The sequence below is a fragment of the Hetaerina americana genome, unplaced genomic scaffold (assembly GCF_022747635.1).
Source record: "Hetaerina americana unplaced genomic scaffold, ioHetAmer1.1.p SCAF_11, whole genome shotgun sequence".
Taxonomy (NCBI): domain Eukaryota; kingdom Metazoa; phylum Arthropoda; class Insecta; order Odonata; family Calopterygidae; genus Hetaerina; species Hetaerina americana.
Genome location: NW_027286181.1, coordinates 30,559,065 through 30,578,588, shown reverse-complemented (window position 1 = coordinate 30,578,588; position 19,524 = coordinate 30,559,065). Strand labels below are relative to the sequence as shown.

At 39.0% G+C, this 19,524-nt stretch overlaps 1 protein-coding gene across 2 annotated transcripts in view; it reads left to right on the top strand.

Moving 5' to 3' along the window:
- Positions 1 to 7,618: 7,618 nt before the first annotated feature.
- Positions 7,619 to 19,524, top strand: part of LOC139700994 (ATP-binding cassette sub-family C member 4-like) — a 39,854-nt gene continuing 27,948 nt past the window's right edge. The window contains exons 1-7 of one of the 2 annotated variants that reach the window (XM_071599545.1): positions 7,619 to 7,795; positions 9,905 to 10,015; positions 11,830 to 11,961; positions 12,063 to 12,267; positions 15,148 to 15,370; positions 17,972 to 18,128; positions 18,803 to 18,941. In XM_071599545.1, the coding sequence (XP_071455646.1) occupies positions 7,722 to 7,795; positions 9,905 to 10,015; positions 11,830 to 11,961; positions 12,063 to 12,267; positions 15,148 to 15,370; positions 17,972 to 18,128; positions 18,803 to 18,941 (1,041 nt within the window). In that variant the 5' untranslated portion in view covers positions 7,619 to 7,721. Of the gene's footprint in view, positions 7,796 to 9,904; positions 10,016 to 11,829; positions 11,962 to 12,062; positions 12,268 to 15,147; positions 15,371 to 17,971; positions 18,129 to 18,802; positions 18,942 to 19,524 lie in introns of those variants that run through there. The other variant, XM_071599547.1, reaches the window with a different exon arrangement.

Below are 19,524 nucleotides of genomic sequence, written 5' to 3'. Positions count from 1 at the left end.
ACTCACCGATAGCTTGAGTGCCGAGTGTACGTGCAGCTGCCCCCAAGACCATCAGCCAATGATGTAATTGGATGCCCCTCCAGAAATGCGTGCGCGTCATTAAACGAGCCATTGTGTGACCATTCAGAGAGTCCAGACTACGTTATAATTGTTAGTCCATGACTATACAAATACATGCCTTAAAACACATGTAAGTAAATGAGCCCAATGATGATTTAATACCTTGCGATCTGGAAAATAATGTTCGATTTCCCATTAAATTTGCGATAAATTGCTGTAAGGAAAATTTCATCAGGAACTCAGTAAATTAAATATGTTGGCAACTGCTATTCTAAACTAAGTAAGTAGTATGAACCTGAATATTTCCTTGTTTTTATTTTAGTTTATTACATAAAGGCATGGCAAGTTGCACATAACTGGTAGGGTGGGTTGAGGCAAAGGTGAAGTGGCATTGCCAATCCCGCCTCGGATGTGCGATGAGTCAGTTGCGTCCCATCCGACGGACTGTGCGGTGACAGATCCTTGTGTAGCATCCAATTCCTCTTTCGCGGTGACTCTATCATCGCTTTGGTTGGTCTCAATCCCGCTACCCTCATGCGGGAATTCTCCCGCAGTATCCGTGCCTATCGTAAGAGGCGACTTCAAAGGCGGAGAGACATACTCGAAAACTAACCCCTAAAAAGAAAGGGATCCTTCCAAACGGGATAATGAATTTCCTGTCTGCCTAAGGCCATAGCAACCATGGATGCGGATGCATCACAATTTAGTAGTTATGAAGTGCAGCGACCGATACAAAAAGTAAAGGCAAAGTAGGCTGGTTAGGAACTGGAATTGAGGCGCGTTAACTGGATTGACAAGAAAGGAATATCATCAGGCTGAGTTTAAGAATTTACTAGAGAAAATTATATGTAATCTGATGATCGTCTACTGAAGCTAATACTCGAAAAGGAATAAAAGTGGAAGAAAAGATAAATAAATCCCTTTGAGATAACTCCATTATCGCTAAATTTAAACTTCAGAGCCTCTCGCAAGCCGCCGCAAGGGCGGGTGGCGGGGGGTGTTAGGTCACCAACCAAAAAAAGGAACAATACCACATGAAAAACAACAACATGGAAAATTACACCCACAGCAGCGCACACACTCATGCAAAAATCCCTTCATCCAACACTCATACAAACACATATGCCCTAAATCAACAACCAACTGCACCCCAGGATGCAGCACGAAAGCCATCCAACAACACGCAAGCCAGGGCACAACAAGCAAAAATGTGAAACACCACTACCTCATGAAAATGCACCACAAGACACTCTACCCCCCGAGGAGACTGTAAAAGGCAGGGAATGCGACCCAACGTTGCAGGTAGCAGGAATTTTCCCCCGCGGAGAGAGACGAGGGATTCAATAGGAGACTTAGAAACAGTGGAACAGAACACTAATGAGGTCATTCGGAAAGAATGGGTTATCATAACAAAACACATAAGGTTAGTGAAAGAGCATGCATTGAAGTAGTACTAATTATTCTTTAGACGCTGAGGGTGGCAAGTGGAATTTTTGCTATCTATAACCCTGCAGCTGCTATTATTCATTGTCCGTGGGAAGAAGGAGTCCTTGAGTCGGCTAGTTCTGGCATACATTTCCCGAATTTTATATGCATGATCCAAGCGACCAATGTATGTAGGAGTACGAATAATTTGCGAGACCTCGGTGCTGAAACATGCGGATCTGAATTCATTTAATAATTTCAATCTTGCATTGAATCGTCTCTCTTCTAATGATTCCCACCCCAACTCCATGAGCATTTCGGTGACGCTTTGCGTTTTATCGTAAGAATGTTTTTACAAAACGGGCTGCCCGACGTTGAACCTTCTCAATTTCCCGAATGAGGCCTCTTTCACTTGGACCCCATACGCTACATACGTATTCTAAATGAGGCCTTACAAGAGCGTGGTAGCAACGTTCCTTGACCTTCGAGTCACTTTTGCCGACAGTGCGTCTAATAAATCCCAATTTTTTATATGCTTGACCGCAGACTTTACGCAGCATCTCAGACACGAAACATTGCGGAAACCGGAGGATTGGAAAGTTGTCTCGCGCAGCTGCGGGGGGAAGTTAACGCTGCGGCGATGGCGGAGAGATACACGAAATCATATCGCATTTATAATGGTTCGGCAGAGAAAATCAGATAGACGGGATTCATACTCGCCGCCTTTCGGATATGCGGTAGGTGTGTCCTTTAGGATCGGAATATCACTGCAGCCTCTTTCTCCTCATCTCCTCCTCGTGTGCCGAATTTTTTGGCTTTCAATGTACTCACATGAAAGTTCACTAACTCCGTTTCCTTTTTCCCCACCCTCGGATATCGTCTGCAGGGGTGTAATTACGCTCGACCGATTGGCCGGGAGAAACTCTTTCCCATTTTTTTCTCCGACCTGCGAAAGGTTACTCTCCTTTTACCTTGTGTGAAACTTCTTAAACCCACCTTATGAGTTTACGCGGATGTCATATGATACGCGAATTTATGCTGAATATAGTTTGCACTTAAAAAAAAGCACCACAGTAATCTGCCGGAAGGTTGGTCTAACAGATGAGAGAGGAACTCATCTTCCTCTTAAGTCCTTCACGCATCGAGTTATGGAGGGTAGGGAGAGAGGTTTTCAAACTATGCTTCCTGCTGTTTCCCAGAACATCCAGGACCGCAGAAATATTTCTTATTCCTAGTCGTTCAGTCGACTCGTAGTCGTTTCTTATCAGCGAGCTCCGAGTCCTCAAATGTTACCGGCACGTGAGGCATGCGATATCAGGTAAAAACCAGTGAAATACGTAAAAGCTTCAAAAAATATAATTTATACTCTTTGAGCATGTTTTCCCGGAAATAACCAAACTTCCGAGTTCAGATACACGTTTTGCATCAATGAGTTGTTTTCAATCCAAGAGAAAACGTACGCGTAAACGTGGTTCATAATTTTAAATGCGTTTTAAGATTTTTTTGTAGAGATCTGCGGCCCTTGATCCCTGGCATCATGTAGTTCCTTACCCTGGGTATACGGAATCAGCAACATAATCCACAGAGCTGCGTTTATCAAATATGAAAGGAAAGGCATTTGGCGTTGGTTGTCTCTGGGTGCACACTTATCGGGTATGAGGAAGCGACAAAAGCGAAATGATAAGCGGGGTAATATAATGCAACACTGACGTTTGTATCAGGGTGGCCAGGCATCCTTAAATCCTTGACAACCAGGAATGTGAAAATAAAACTTTGCAAAACCTGAAATTGAGCAATAAAACTTGGAATTTTTAGTAAATAATGCTCTTTTACCGGAAGATAGATTGCTGGACAGTGAAGGGAAAAGTCACTTAGATCTTGATATGGACTTAATAGTCCAGGGGGATGATAGTTGGGTTACTGAGAGCCCGGGTTCGATTCCAGGAGACGCGTTTTGGCACCCTCGGCTTTAGCCAAAGTGCGTGATTTTTCTAAATTATCACAAGTGGCATACTCGACGATGGGATAGAAAGGGCATTAAGGGAGATTACACTGAACAAGGCCGTGGGGGTGGATAATATTCCAGCTGAACTACTAAAAGGTTTAGAAATATGTGGGAGGATGAGGCTATGTGGGCTGATTCGTAGTATTTATGAGGAAGGAATCTGGCCGGAAGACTTTGTGAGATCAGTGTTAGTTCCTATTCCAAAAAAGGTAAAGGCTACATCATGTAAGGACTACAGGACAATAAGTTTGATATCCCACGCAGCTAAAGTTATTTTTAGGATCATCAACAAAAGGATAGAGAGTAGGACAAATTATTACTTAGGGGATGATCAGTTTGGGTTTAGGAAGGGGAGAGGTACGCGTGATGTCATTGCAGTAATGAGATTATTAATTGAGAAGAATATAGAATACAACCAGGAGGTATTTGCTTATTTCGTAGATTTCGAAAAAGCGTTTGATAGAGTAAATTGAGAAAAACTAATGAGTATATTGAAGAAAATAGGAATAGATCGGAGAGAAAGGAGGCTAATCCGCAACCTGTACATATCTCAGACTGCTCAGGTGCGAGTGGGGAACGGGGAGTCCGGATGGGCAGTGTTGCAAGCATTGCTTATTGAATTGAAAATTCAGTGCGACAGGTATGGGATGAGAATCAATCATAATAAAACAAAGATTATGCGATTTTCTAGAAAGAAAAAGGTTAAGCTAAACATAAATATAGGAGAGCAAAAACTAGAGCAGGCAGAACAGTTTACGTATCTCGGTAGTGTTTTGGACCAACACTGTCAAAGCAGTAGGGACATAAGGAGAAGAATTGCGCTAGGCAAAGAGGCTTTCACAAGGAGGAGGGAGTTGATGAGAGGGACGTTGAGTACAGATATTAAGAAAAGACTCTTAAGAACTTTGATAAGTAGCGTAGCTATGTACGGCGCGGAAACGTGGTCATTGAAGCAGGAGGGTAGACGTAGATTGGAGGCTTTTGAAATGTGGGTTTGGAGAAGAATGGATGTCGCGTGGTTGGCGGCCGCGACATCATTGGTGGGAGCGTAGCACAGAATGAGCGAGTCGTATTCAGTTTATGAGTCTTTTATTCAACCCTTTTCGAGCTATGGAGTTCAGGCACCGGGGAGTAGGGACGAGCGAGCGGGGCAAGGCTGGACATCTCTGGTGTGGTCGTATGCTCAACCGACGGACACAGAGGCATGGTATCGGGTGAGGAATGGGGTAAGGTAAGGCTGGGCGTCTCTGGTGTGGTTGTAGGCTTGACCGACGGACTCAGAGACAGGGTATCGGGTCAGGAATGGGTAAGGAATGGGGCCCTGCTCCAGGAGCGTCTCGCTTTATTAGGCATCGCGCCTTCGGGGGAGGGACTTCCAAGTAGTTACATAGTAGCTACATTGTAGCAACAAGGGAATTGGGTAGCGGACATTGTCTTGCTTTGGTTTCCGAGAAACCCGCACTACATCACCATACATTGTCTGGCATGCTGGGGGGGACTCTTTGGGAGAGTCAACCGATAGTGGGGGTTTCCGAGAAGTCCACACTACATGGAGAAGGTGAAATGGACAGAGAAGAAAACAAATGAGGAAGTACTTGGTATGGTGGGCGAAGAGAGGGGTTTGTTGGGAGAAATCCTATTGAGGCAGGAAAAGTGGATGAAGGGGGTGTTGACCGGCAGTGGGATGTTGAAGACTGTGATAGAGGGTAGAATGTTGGGCAAAAGAGGAAAGGGCAGGAACAGGATAGGGATGCTGGACGGGATGAAGAGAAGAAGGAAGTACTCAGAGATGAAGAGGGACCTGATGTAGAGTAGGATGCTGGATTTTGTGTTTTGTTAGGAGTCACAAAATATTTTATTTAGTAGCTGTGTCCATCCAAAAACCTACCTTAACCGGTAGATTACTTAATAATAATGATGATATATATACACACACGCACTCCATTATATAAATGATCGTTTTCATTAGCAACAGATTCTCATTGAGATTCTCCTTTATTATAACTTGTTTACGAATATATATTTTCTAAATACTGCCAATGAAAAACTCCAATTTAGGACTCCAATATTCCGAGCGAGGTGATCTCTCTGCCTTAAGAGGTATTTTAAATTAGGTTATCTATCAAAGTCTTAAAAATATTTTTATTATTCCAATTGATTGACTCCTTAGGTCACTTCCTTCCCGTGGGATGTTTTACTCTTTCTTTTGTTTCCAAGCGTTATATGTAAAGCACAAAGATGTGATTATTATAAATAGTGTGACTATTTAATAATTGAATCGGTCATCGAGATACAGGAGAGAAATGTACTTGGTGAAGAATAATAATGCCTCATCGCGAGATCACCAAATAATTGCAGTCGTGCGAACTCTCTCGATTAAACCACTTTAGTAGGATATTGGACTGGCTGATAATTCGTGTGATATAATTTTTACGATAAAAAATACGTAAAGGATTTCGTTCCGTTTCCAGACTCCATTACCGTAACAGCTGGTGGTCCGACGAGGAAGTATATGTGATACGAAAGGCAACTCAAGGCCATTCTCTCAACCGAGGAATGCGAATTATGCTTTCTTCGGAAGAAACCAGTTCCATGCGTCACGCCTGTTCAAACACCAATTGATTTGTGACCGCGATGTTTTTTACGGCAGGCATTCATTTGATTGTGTAGCAATTGGCCGAAGATCACAAATGGGTCCCACAATTGATACACGGCGATGCCATTTAGTGCTTCGTGCTGTGTTGTGAATAAACTGATGCCTCGATGTCGAAATCTACATTATGGGTGAATTCAAAAAAATTGAATTTTACACTGCGCGAAAAACAGTTCGTTTCATTTATTCCTGAATTTAATCTAACTGCCAAAGATGATCTTCAGAATGATTCAAGACTCCACTTTCTCCGATATAGTGAACTTAAACTAAAGGAAAATGACTGATTCGACAGAGACGAATTTGAAGACATTGCGGAATGTATATAAATTACTGAGGCTAAGGTCTTTCGAGTAATTAATCATCCTCAAGGATTATTACTATGATTGGAATTCAACCTGTTATGGTTGGGCACAGACTATACAATGGTTCGTTTCCTTGCCTCTTCTGACAAAACACAACCTGAGATCAGGCACAACAATAAGTCCCTCTTCAATGCAACACACTTCCTTCCAACCCTTCATTTCATTTATCATGCCCATCCTATTCCTGCCCCTTCCTCGCTTTCCTAATTCTCCCCTATATCACAGACTTTAACATCCAATCGTCAATCAAAATTCCCAGCATTCATCTTTCCTGTTTCCTTAGTATTTTTCCCATCAATCCTTTCTTCTCCCCCGTCAAGCTTCGCCCCCCCCCCGCCACTTCTTCGTTTGTTTTTCTTTCGGTCCACTTAACCTATTCCATCCTTATCCACATCCACGTTTCAAAAGCTTCCAATCTACGCCAATCCTGCTTCATAGACCATGTTTTTTCACCGCACGAAACCAGGTTTCTCATCAAAGCTTCGACGATCAGTTTCTTGACATCCTTATTCACTATGCCTTTGTCGTCGATTCCCTCCTCCTTGTGAAAGCTTCTTTGCTTAATGCACATTTTTATCTCATATCCAAACTACTTCGACCATATAAGTCCTAAACACTTCCGAGGTAGATAAACTGTTTCATCTGCTCTAGTTTTTGATCTCCTATATTAACATGTAGCTTAACTTCCCTCTTGACTCAAATATATATTAGGTGATATATTAATGATAAATTTTGTAAATGGGAAACCAAATTCCACTGAAATTCCAGTATTGCGAAAATTTCTCCTCACTTAGGCATAATTTAATTATCAGACTAACTACATTTGGTGTGTTAGTTTAACCGTTGATGATCTTCCTAAGGTAGGCCCGTGTGCGAGCGAAGCGTGCAGTATCCGGCGCTCTGGCCGCCAGTTGAGCGTCTCTCCGGTTGACATTAGAAGTGGTTTGCAGATAGTGCGCGCGGGGGAGAGGCGGCTGGAGAGGGGGTTGGTGCACGGTGTGTGATGGAGGGATGGAAGTTATCGCGCTGATCAGGAGGAGGGAGGAGAAGGCGGCGAGAGAGACAGTGTCATACCGGGTTAGGCGGAGTCTGTAGTGAACGCGGCTCGCTTTCGGACGCAAGGAAGGAAGGGCTCGGGAAGTCGCCCCGAGGTGGCGATGCGAACGTGTCTCCCGTCTCCCACCCGACACTCGAAGAGGAGAAAGTAATCTCAGCGATGGACAAGGGAAAGAAGTTCGACCACCCGAGCCCTAGAGAAGGAGCAAACGTCTTCTCCATCATGTTTTTCCTGTGAGTAACTACATTCAAAAGCCTGTGCCTTCAATTTACTCGTATCTTACCCACATTTTCAAATACAAAGATGGTATTTTTTTCCATCAAATTTTGCCCGTCGCGGCCTTTTGATCCAGGAGCCGAAACACAATCTTGGACTTACAAGACGCGCAGGTCTAGTCTAGCGTCTTGGCAATGAATATCCAACAATCGATTGCTATCCTTCACTTCTCGCGATACAAAACCCATAAGAACGCGATTCCTGGGCTTGTCATAGTGAATAATAGGAGCTAGAACTTGAGATCCATGATCGCAAACTGTTTTTCGGAAAAAAATCGAGTAATCGGTCGCGATTTCGGTAACGCGCAATATAGAAAGATTCAGCTCAGCCCGAAACACGAATCGGTATATTTAGGAGAATTAGGCAACCATGAAATTAGCATGTGACCTTAAACCATGTGCGTTCAATGTTGCAGCAATGAATCCCGTTTCACTCGATACCCTTCATTATAAGATTTTGGAATGGACTCTCAACACCCACCCCTTCGGACAGTATTGGTCCGAAAGGAATGGGTAGTTTTAAGGGTGCGTTTTAACCCTTCATTACTTTTAGTTGAGTTAAACAATAGCATTCACTCTTGTATTGAATGTTTTGGTCACGGTGCCTGCTTATGAGAAAATATTGACAGTAGAGCTCATTATGTTATCTGCGTTCGCGATTACTGGAGGTCGCTAACCTCACCTTGTCATGTTCGCCCCCCCCCCAATATTAAAAGCATTCCTACCACGTACTCACTGGTCAGCAATAGTTCCGGCAATCCTACCGAACTCGGGTTCGGTTGAACATTGCCGCTCTCACAATCGTCGTATCTGTGACAAATAAGCGGAAGAATCATAATTCTTTCCTCCTTGAACTCTTCTAAGGGACTTTGCGACCCTGGAGTGAGCTGTGCTAGGCTTGTCATTAAGTGTCTCTGAGCACCAGAGGCAATCGAACACCCATGCCCGAAGCGAGTCTATGCTAATGGGTAATTTTCGCGGTATTGATGCAAGTGGCTTCTGAAGTGAGGCTTCTCTTCCCAGCTCAGGATATTTCGGGTAAATAAATAAAAAAAGAGGATCAATGAGAACTGCGTTTTCACTGGGCTTGGGGGTTTTAAATGACCTTGACTCTAAGGACATTGACGCGCTCGCAAAATTGTTTGCACCGACGTGTCTGTTAGTATGTATCTACGAGCTGCCCTATTACCTAATAAATTTCATGGTTTTCAACGCGTTAGTTGTACTGTAGGAATTCCACATAATCATTCCAGGGTTTCCCATGTTTAACTGGATAACAGGTTGAAATGATGCCACTCTATTTCATCATACTTTAATTTGTCGGGAAATTCTAAACGGAAGTAGTCTAATAAACATCAACCCACAAGAGTTAAAAATATGTAGTTTTTTGAAAATTTCAACTCCCGAGCACTTTCCCCGATTCACTGTCATGAGCAACTCAGAAACCATCGATTACAGCAAAAGAAAAGAGACCTATAAAATAGCATGTAACTACAATATATAATGTTTGTAGCTCTCTATAGTTGGGAAATGGGTTTTCAAAGGCCTCACTGCTCCCCTTTGAGGGCTACTAACCCCTTCCTCATAAAAAAATTTAAGTATGCATGTGCACATTGAGTTCAATGAGGCAACTCAAGGGTATATGGTGCACAATGAATGGCGAATGTGAACTGGTTTTTATGGTTTCAAGTCATTATTTAGTGCATAGTTGTATAGAAATGTGTTGGTTTAATGCTATTGGTTCATTGCATGACTTTAATGGTGATATTTACAGTCATGTCAGTCTCTGGCAATTGAGGTCATCATGTCCCTGGATTCTGTGCAGAATTTAGATAATTAATGCCCATTGTAATGACCAAGGGCAGTACATGATTTAATATTTTCCATCAAATGGGGTATAAGTATCTAATAGTTCAAACAATTATCTGCATGAATAATCTGTGAAATATTTGGATTTCTGGATTCCTAGAAAAAAGTTAGATATCATCTTCAGAGTTATGATATCATGTTCACAAATATTAATCAACTTCATTTTTTCTATATATAATTTCATTGAAATTTTTTCAGTTGGACATTTGAAATATTTTCAAATGGCTACAAGAGAGATCTGGAATCAGAAGATCTGTACAATTCTTTGAAGCAACACGAATCTGGATTTTTAGGAGATAAATTATCCAAGTGAGTTGATAATCACTCTGGCTATTGCATTATGTCTTACATGCTTTGATTTGTGTTTGTGTGACATGGAAGTGAATGAAGAAAATATTGAAAATTGAAGAAAAAACCTGTTATAGATTGATACTAATAGACTGATAATTAAATTAACTAATATCTTTAGAGTTTTGGCATAATGGCGAAAAATGCACCCCGAAGCTTAAAGAGGAAATAAAAGTTTGATGATGTGGGTTGATATAATTAATTTGAATGAACTTAAATAATTAAAGGTAATTTAATTACAGATAAAGAACTTGCTCATATAATGTGACTACAGCAATCAGTTAAAAATGTCTCATTGCCAATGAATAGATTGTTTCTGCATTTTATCTGCTATCATTGAGGATTATTTTTATAGTGGTTAGACATTGATCTATTACCTTTTTCTAAATCTTAAATTTCCAAAGTGCTGTAATGGACACAAATGCAAATATTGAAATTTTGAAGGCTTGATTTTTCACTGCTTATCATTGCATAGGATGTGGCAAAAGTTTTATGTCTATACTAGAAGCTTCCTAGGGTTGAAGTGAAATTGCTGTCACAATTTGTGGAGCAGAAACTTCTGGAAAAAATTAACTCTTCCTCCTACAGAAACCTATGGTAATTGTAATTAGTTCCAACTAAAAGCTTCATATTTTTTCTCAGTGGGTGAACCATTTTGCCAAGAAGCTGATGAATTTTATCTATCCAAAAATCTCTTACTTATAAGTACATATGTAGTATATTTTTAAACTGCTGAGAAATTCATGGAAGACAGAAAGGTATCATTTAACAAGACCGGTTAAATAATTTATAAAAATGAAACTTTTTATATCCATATTATGCGCCAATAAGCATGGTCAAATATTAATCTTCATTGGGCAGTTTTTTGAACCAAGACTGGTGACACTCATCAAACCAGTCAATGGTCAAGAGTGGATTTTTTTTCTGGAATTATTTTCATTAATAAGGAATATTTCCGTATGAAAAAATTATTCAAGTTTGAATCCTTGAATAATTAAAATGGACACACATAGTGGACTAGCCTTATTTTAAACATTTATAGAGCCTTGGGAATTAAAAAGCATCCCTTCTGTCAACTGGACTCAGAATTTGTAGATCATATTGACCATCGGTAAACATTTTAAACCTCCTCAACAAATGAGGAAACAATGTAATTTTCCCCAGAATTTTTATTGGCATGATGCATATCATTGTGACATAGCATCATCTGATACAAAGATAGAAGAGCAGTTGGGTAAATAAATATATGTGTGATATGAAGCATTGGTACTGGGCTGAGTTTTAGCACCATTACCCATTAGAATCCAGTGCATACGAGGCAGGTAATTGACTGCATGGAGGAAGATAGGAAATTGGGCAAAATTACTTATGGAAGTAAAGTTGAATGTAAGTCATGTGGGTGGGAGGGGGTTAGTGACAGTAGCATATCATGGATAGAGTTGGAGAAATGCAGAGAATAGTTAATGGAAGAGGAGGGAGGGTGTGTCTGTATTTATAGGATCAGTTAGCCTGAAAGTAATGTGAGGGGATAGGGAAATATTTGTTTCTTGCTCAGGCCTACACTTGCATCGCATCTTTTGATTTGTATCTGATTGATTGTGTCCATCCCTTTGACATTTCCAAAATGTACTCTAGGAAAAAGTACCCTTTTCTATCTGACTTGACATTGAATCATACATGCATCATGATTTAATTAAATAAAAAGCATAAGGGATCACATGATGCACTCTTTGGAAAGATTGAAAGTGTATAAATCTCTTTAAAAATTTTTTTAGAAACTGGGAGAAAGTCCTTAAGAAGAAAACCAATAGAAAAAGGCCGAGTTTTTTCAAAGCTCTTTTCATGACATTTGGATGGCAATACATTATTTATGGAGTAGTCTATGGACTGATAGATATTAGTGTGAGGTAAGTTATGTAATGCCATTCTTGTATGAAATGTGATATTTTCTCAACACTATGTGCAGCATGTTTTATTGATTGCCTTTCACTTTTGCATGCTGAGAAAGTTCAACAATGCCCATTTTCCTTGGAAACCTCATAAAACATTTCACTCCAGGAAGTGGCATCAGCAAAGCAAGTGCTTATTTATTTGCGGGTGGAATTATAATGTGCACTGGAATCTTTGTCGTGGCAATGCATCCATATATTATGGCAGTACTACATATTGGGATGAAAGTTCGAGTTTCTTGCTGTTCCCTCATGTACAGAAAGGTAAATACTGAGTACCTAATCTATAATGAATGTGGATGTCATCCTACTCCAGTTCCATGTGCTAGTGTATTTGTCTTCTTGTGCATTGTTTCTCATTGCAAAGTGTATTTGACAAAGAATACGACAGGTCTATGCCTTCATTTCACCTTCCCTTCATCAATCATACCCTTTCTTTATTGTAACAGTATGATTCATGAGATAGAGAGAGATGACTTGCTTGATGGACACCTACCATTAAGTGTCCTCTAAAGGAAAATTGCACCTTTAGCTGTAGAGTTACAGCAATTATAAAGTGTCCAGTTTATCCATCATGAGAAAACTATTTATTTATAGACCAAAATATCCGCTGAATAAAGCTCTGTATTCATATACCCAGTTGCACACTCCATTCATGGTTGTCAATTACAGAGGTGTCCACAGTACTATGGCATGGTACATAACTGATAAGGCAAAGCTGGCACCCCAATTCGGTGCCCCCAAAATTATGCCTTAGCACTCCTATAAACCACTAGTAGGGTGCTGTATTATGCAATACCTTTAGGGAAGGAAGAGGTAGTTGCTTTCATCTAGTGATTTTTTTGTTCCTTTAAATTCTTAAAATCTTTCTGCAATTGCTGAACTACTTATTTACCATAATTTTTTTCTTGACAAAATATTCAACCAGTTCAAATACAGTGGATTCTCATTTAATGAGCTCCTTGCATGGCGAGTAATTCACACAATGAGCAAAAATATTTTTCCAAAAATGAGTTAATGAATAACTTTTACAATAATGAGTGATGAGGAGAGGGGGATTCCTAGAATTGATTGCACACCTACTAATTCAATTTGTGTGAAGCCCTCATTCCACTAGCATCTTAGTGTGGCTGGTGTTCACATTTTTTCAGATGCATTTTTTGTGCAAATTTTAATAATAACGCTGGAAAAAATGTCACTGAATAAAAAGCCCCAAGATTAGAACCACCGAGGAAGAAAAATAACTGTAATAAGAGAATGTGTGAGCATAGCTGATCTAGCACACAAATACAATTAGTTGGCATTAATGATTTACACTATCCTCAAAAACATCAAAGGGAGTGTCAAGAATATTTACACAATGGTTTTTTTTAAGGTAATCTACCAGTTAAGGTAGGTTTTTGGATGGATAAAACTACCAAATAAATATTTTATTACTCCTAAAAAAAACACAAAATCCCGCATCCTACTCTACATCAGGTCCCTCTTCATCTCTGGGTACTTTCTTCCTCCCTTCATCCCGTCCAACATCCCTATTCTGTTCCTTCCTTATCCTCGTTTGCCTAACATTCTCCCCTCTATTACCGTCTTCAACATCCTACTACCGATCAATACGCCCTTCATCCATTTTTCCTGCCTCCATAGGGTAGGATAAATATGATGGTCACACAATGATTACATATTCTCAATTATATTGAAAGGTTGCTTCTCATAAGGATGAACAAAATACAATTGCAAAGCAACACTATTAATGAGAATATCATCTGTGAGAAGGCTAAATTAATTATTGCCGACCTCATCAAGAAGATGCCAGGACCATCAAGGGCAGAAGAAGTATTTGAGGGGAGCCGTGGGTAGTTCAAGAGATTTAAATGAAGAACTGGCATCCAACATTTTGTGGTACAATGAAGCAGAAAGCTCCGGCACAAATGAAGCAAATAACTTCATTAGCAACTTTGAGTAGCTCATAGATTCTGAGGGTTATCTGTCTCAACAGGTTTTTAATTGTGACAAAATGGGTCCCTTCTGGAAAAAGATGAAAGTGAACCTATATAACAGCGGAGGAGAATGCATTGCCTGGCCATAAGTGAATGAAAGACTGTCTCACACTGCTATTTTGTGCCAATGCAAGTGGCCATTTGAAAATTTAACCAGCAAGCAAGTAGCCTTTAGAAACTCCACAAGCCTTCAAGGAGTGTGAAGTCCAGAATATCAGGAAAAATGTGATGTGGAGGTCATGGGAAAGCACAAAATTTTCATAAAATATTCACAAAATTTTGAAGTGTCAGCAAAAAAAAATACCTCAAGACAATTTTTTCTTTCTCAATCAATTCTCTTTCTATTAAAAAAGAGTTAGGAGTGTATCCAAAATAGCAAACAAATTATTTTGAATAATTTTGTTTTGTCTCTACAAATTGAAATCACATTGCAGGTCAGTTCATCCCATGATCGTAGCAAAAATGAAGATGATTCACTTTCCACAATTCAAACAATTTACGTATTATTTTCTTTTAATAAACCTTGTTCATAATTTATTTTTTTGACATGGAACATATTATCTTATTTTACATTAATTTATATGGGAAAATTGTTTTGCTAAATAAGTATTTCAGTTTACGAAAAAGATACCAGGAAAAATTATTCTCAATGTGCAAGGTTCCATTGTATGAAAATTCAGGCATCAGGTAAATGCACGCAAGAGTGAAAGAATTTTCCCTTTTCCATTTCATCCAATTGAAATGGTTACTCTCCAAAAATTAAATTTAACTGGCATTTTTCAATAGGCATATATTTTATATTAAGTGTTGCTGAGACAATGTTTACCTACGATCAAGTTTGGTAACAAATTATATGCATGCATCCTGCTGATGATTATTAAGACCTCCAAACAAGGCGATGTTTGCAAATGGATAATTTTTTTGTGAAAAATCAATCTTATGCTCACTTTTATAAAACCAGGCAATTTTTCTGAAGCATATGATAAAGAACTGGAATCATAAAGTTTCATTTGTCCATCTAAATTAGGAAACTCTTCACATCCCTCAATATCCAAGAAATTTTTACTTACTGAGAAATTATTAGACCTTTTAATAAACCTCTTTATGCTTTTAGATAATGAAGTTATCATAAATTTTTATTTTTCAGGTCCTTCGAATGAGCAAGTTTGCTCTTGGAAGCACCACTGTGGGACAGATGGTAAATTTGATGTCTAATGATGTTAATCGTTTTGACATGTCCCTGATATTTGCCCACTACATTTGGACAGCTCCATTACATTCTTTGATAATCACTGTCATTTTGTGGTTTAAGTTAGGTATGTCTTCTCTTGCTGGTGTGGTTGTGATGCTTCTGATGATTCCTCTGCAAAGTAAGTACAAACTCTGTAATTCTTATATATGTCTATGTTTTCCCAGGGGTGCAATCAATCTACCATGCACACAATTTGTGTCAGGCTGGTTTACATAACTCATAAACTCTTTTAAGTTATAATGATATGAAAACACTACATCTGTGTATTTGGTTAACTGCTTAAAGAATAAGTTCTGTAAATAATTTTGAAGACAATTCAGTTAATATTCAAAATACCTCCATCCCATTGGTAAATTTGCCGATTGCCTCAGATCTTCCCTGAAATACAAATTTGATTCGTGTTGTATGCGGTCTTCTGAAGAAATCAAGATGTTCTATATGGTCTTTTGGAAATGCTTTTCTCTTATATGTGTTGCTGTTTGTAGAAATATATCTGTATTCTTGCTTCATTTATGGAAACAAATATTACTGACTCTGCCTATACTGCTTGAAATACTTTTAGATAATTATAACCCACTGCTACAATGTCCATTTACATTAATATAGGTGAATAATGAGTTTTTTCTTCTTTAAGATTGCATCATCTGGCAACCATGCTTTTTACACCTTCTAGCATGTATTCATTACCTCTATAACTTCTCTTATAAACTTTGATTGCTCGCCAATGTGCTTGAGAGGACAGTGGAAGTTAGTGATCATCTTCTATCTGTTCCTTTTTTAGTAATATGAGTCCTTTGAATAGTTTCATAGATTTCCTTCTTTTTTAATTGGTTATAATATTTCTGCTGTACATTTTTCATCAATAAAAAGTATTTATTCAGTCATTATATTATTCTTCTTTTATCAAATTATCATATGCTGTTAAAAAATAGATAAAGAACGTACTACGGCCGAGTGCATGGAAAGAAAGTAAAACCCAAAGCCGTACACTTAAGGGCACTTATAGGTGGAATATAGAAGGGGGTGGGAAAGTTATTGTTTGGCGGGAAGCCAGAAGCCCGTGACCCGTCACTCAAACAAATGAAAATTAAAATAAATAGTTCTACCAATTACTCCCTTGATCAGGTATTTGCACACCAAATTGACCTTCACAAGTCGCAACCACACACACACGCAGGGTTTACGGGGCGGGAAGCCCGACGCCAGTGACCCGTCACTCAAACAAATGTAAAATAAAATAAATAGTTCAAACAATTACTCCCTTGATCAGGTATTTGCACAACAAATTGACCTTCACAAGTCGCAACCACACACCCACACAGGGTTTACGGGGCGGGAAGCCCGACGCCAGTGACCCGTCACTCAAACAAATGAAAAAATAAAATAAATAGTTCAAACAATTACTCCCTTGATCAGGTATTTGCACCACAAATTAACCTTCACAAGTCGCAACCACACATACACGCAGGGTTTACGGGGCGGGAAGCCCGACGCTAGTGACCCGTCACTCAAACAAATGAAAAAATAAAATAAAAATTATATAACACTTACTCCCTCGCTCAGGTATTTGCAAACAAATTGACCTTCGCAAGTCACAAACACACACACACACAGGGTTTACGGGGTTGGAAACCCGGCGCCAGTGACCCGTCACTCAAACTCGGACGACACAAAAGTACAGTGCTGGAGGGGAAAAAGCCGAAAAAACCTTTTTTTTTTTTTTTTTTTTTTTAGGTGTTTCGCCTGCTAAGCAGGCCTCTTCAGAGAAGAATGATTAGTCGGAGCCAAAATATGTAAGTAACAGTTAAGTAGGGGAGGGGGGGGGCATGGTAACGGACGGGGGAAGGTTATGGGGGGGGGAAGCACGGGTGGGTGGGCGAGGGGCCAACAGGAGCAGGTACAATTCTTGGGAAATTTGAAGGTCGAAGGGGGGGGGGGGGTGGTCGTTTGACCGTTGGGGAAGGGACTTGGGGAAGGGGCTTTTTCCCCTCCAGCACTGTACTTTTGTGTCGTCCGAGTTTGAGTGACGGGTCACTGGCGCCGGGTTTCCAACCCCGTAAACCCTGTGTGTGTGTGTGTTTGTGACTTGCGAAGGTCAATTTGTTTGCAAATACCTGAGCGAGGGAGTAAGTGTTATATAATTTTTATTTTATTTTTTCATTTGTTTGAGTGACGGGTCACTGGCGTCGGGCTTCCCGCCCCGTAAACCCTGCGTGTGTGTGTGGGGTTGCGACTTGTGAAGGTCAATTTGGTGTGCAAATACCTGATCAAGGGAGTAATTGGTAGAACTATTTATTTTAATTTTCATTTGTTTGAGTGACGGGTCACGGGCTTCTGGCTTCCCGCCAAACAATAACTTTCCCACCCCCTTCTATATTCCACCTATAAGTGCCCTTAAGTGTACGGCTTTGGGTTTTACTTTCTTTCCTTTCCTTTTCATATGCTGTTGTTGATTAAATTGGGCATGAATACCACATAGTACCATAAATGTTGTATAGAAGATCATGACATAAAGTGAGACATTTGGTGAAAAATTCCAGGAATTCTCAATGTTCTTGCTTGCTAGGTAGAGAAAATCTAATCCTGCAACTTAACTGTAGTCAGTCTCTGTCATAATATCCATGAGTAAAATTCAAACTAATAGCCTGTTATTCTCAAGTTTCTCTCATGTTTTGTTACTTCTTTAATAAGCATAATGCATTGAAAATCTATGTCGTAGGTTGGATGGGAAGAAAAACTTCTAGACTCCGTGCAAAGATAGCAGCTAGAACAGATGAGAGGGTGAAACTGATGAATGAAATCATCACAGGAATACAAGTGATCAAAATGTATACTTGGGAAATACCATTTGCCCAACTTGTTTCAGCAGCCAGAAAGTAAGTTGTGACGAAAAGAAATTACTGGACTTTTATGTATCAATTAATTAAGTAATTTATTTATTTCCAAATAATGTTATGATTTAGTAATTCAACAGTTTACTCTACAAACTATCAATGGGTAATTTTACCAATGCATATGTGTCAATATTAAGCTATAGTTTTCCTTATATTTAGGGTGTTCATAAGAATATTTTTTTAGTAGTTACCTAATCAAGATCACAAAGTATGCATTGAATGACGACTGGAGTACTCAATATTTTAAATTGGCTGAGAAAGAGCAATTTTAATATATAGTTGTGCTAAAAAATAAATAGTGCATGCCCTGGAGCTAATAATAAATGACAATGAGCTAATTAGGCCTTATTTCCCATTTAGTTTTACACTTGGTTTCTCATTTTTATTAGGGAGTTTTACTAAATTCTATAACTACTCATCCACTCCACATTTTTTCAATGCATATTTCCTTTTATTTTGAATGTGTAGTCCTTTATCAGAACATTATTAATTGGTACTTTTGCATGTCAAAAATTTGGAATTATAAGATTAATGTACAGGCTTCTTAAAATGTCAAACATTGTGTGTGATGCCTATTTAATTGAGAGCTTGGCAAAATATCTAGCAATCCTGGAATCATTTATACTGTAACTTAATCTAGCATTATCTTTCTTCAGGGCAGAAATTAAACAAGTGCGATATACCTCATACATAAGAGGTATCTACCTATCATTTATCATGTTCACAACTCGCACTGCAGTTTATACCACTATTTTGGCATACATATTGTTTGGAAATGAAATCACAGCTGATAAGGTATTTAAAACTATCTTGATTGATTTAAAATATGTAGAGAAAAATCATCTAAGTTTTTCCCAGGAGTGATGTGAATACCTAATGATGTACATTTTCCTTACTGTCATGATTAATGCATGAAATATTAGCAACCCATGTATTATGTATGTTTTAAAGAATTAAACAATAGATGTTTTATGCAATTGATTAAAAGACAATGAATAAAAATAACCATAGCATTGTTAAAAGAATAATGGTCTCATATTATTGCATTTTTCTTGAGTAAATGCAAGTGATTTTTCTGGTGAAAGTATAAAATTAATTTCAAAGATGTTGTTATAACCACACAATACAGTGCAATAAGTAATAAAATGAGGACTCTCTCTTGATTGGGGCTGGTTGGTTTTTAATAGGTTACATAGTTTAATTGTTTATAAATCATAATTATATGGCCCTGCTCCTAAAGAGTATGATAAAATTAAGGTAAAACATTTCATCTTGGAAGTCAAAAAGAAAATTGGTTGAATTATTTAGTTTTTGGAGGCCAAGTTTACAATCATGTAGTTCAAGTCTGCTGTTGTGCACATACTGAAAGAACAAACAT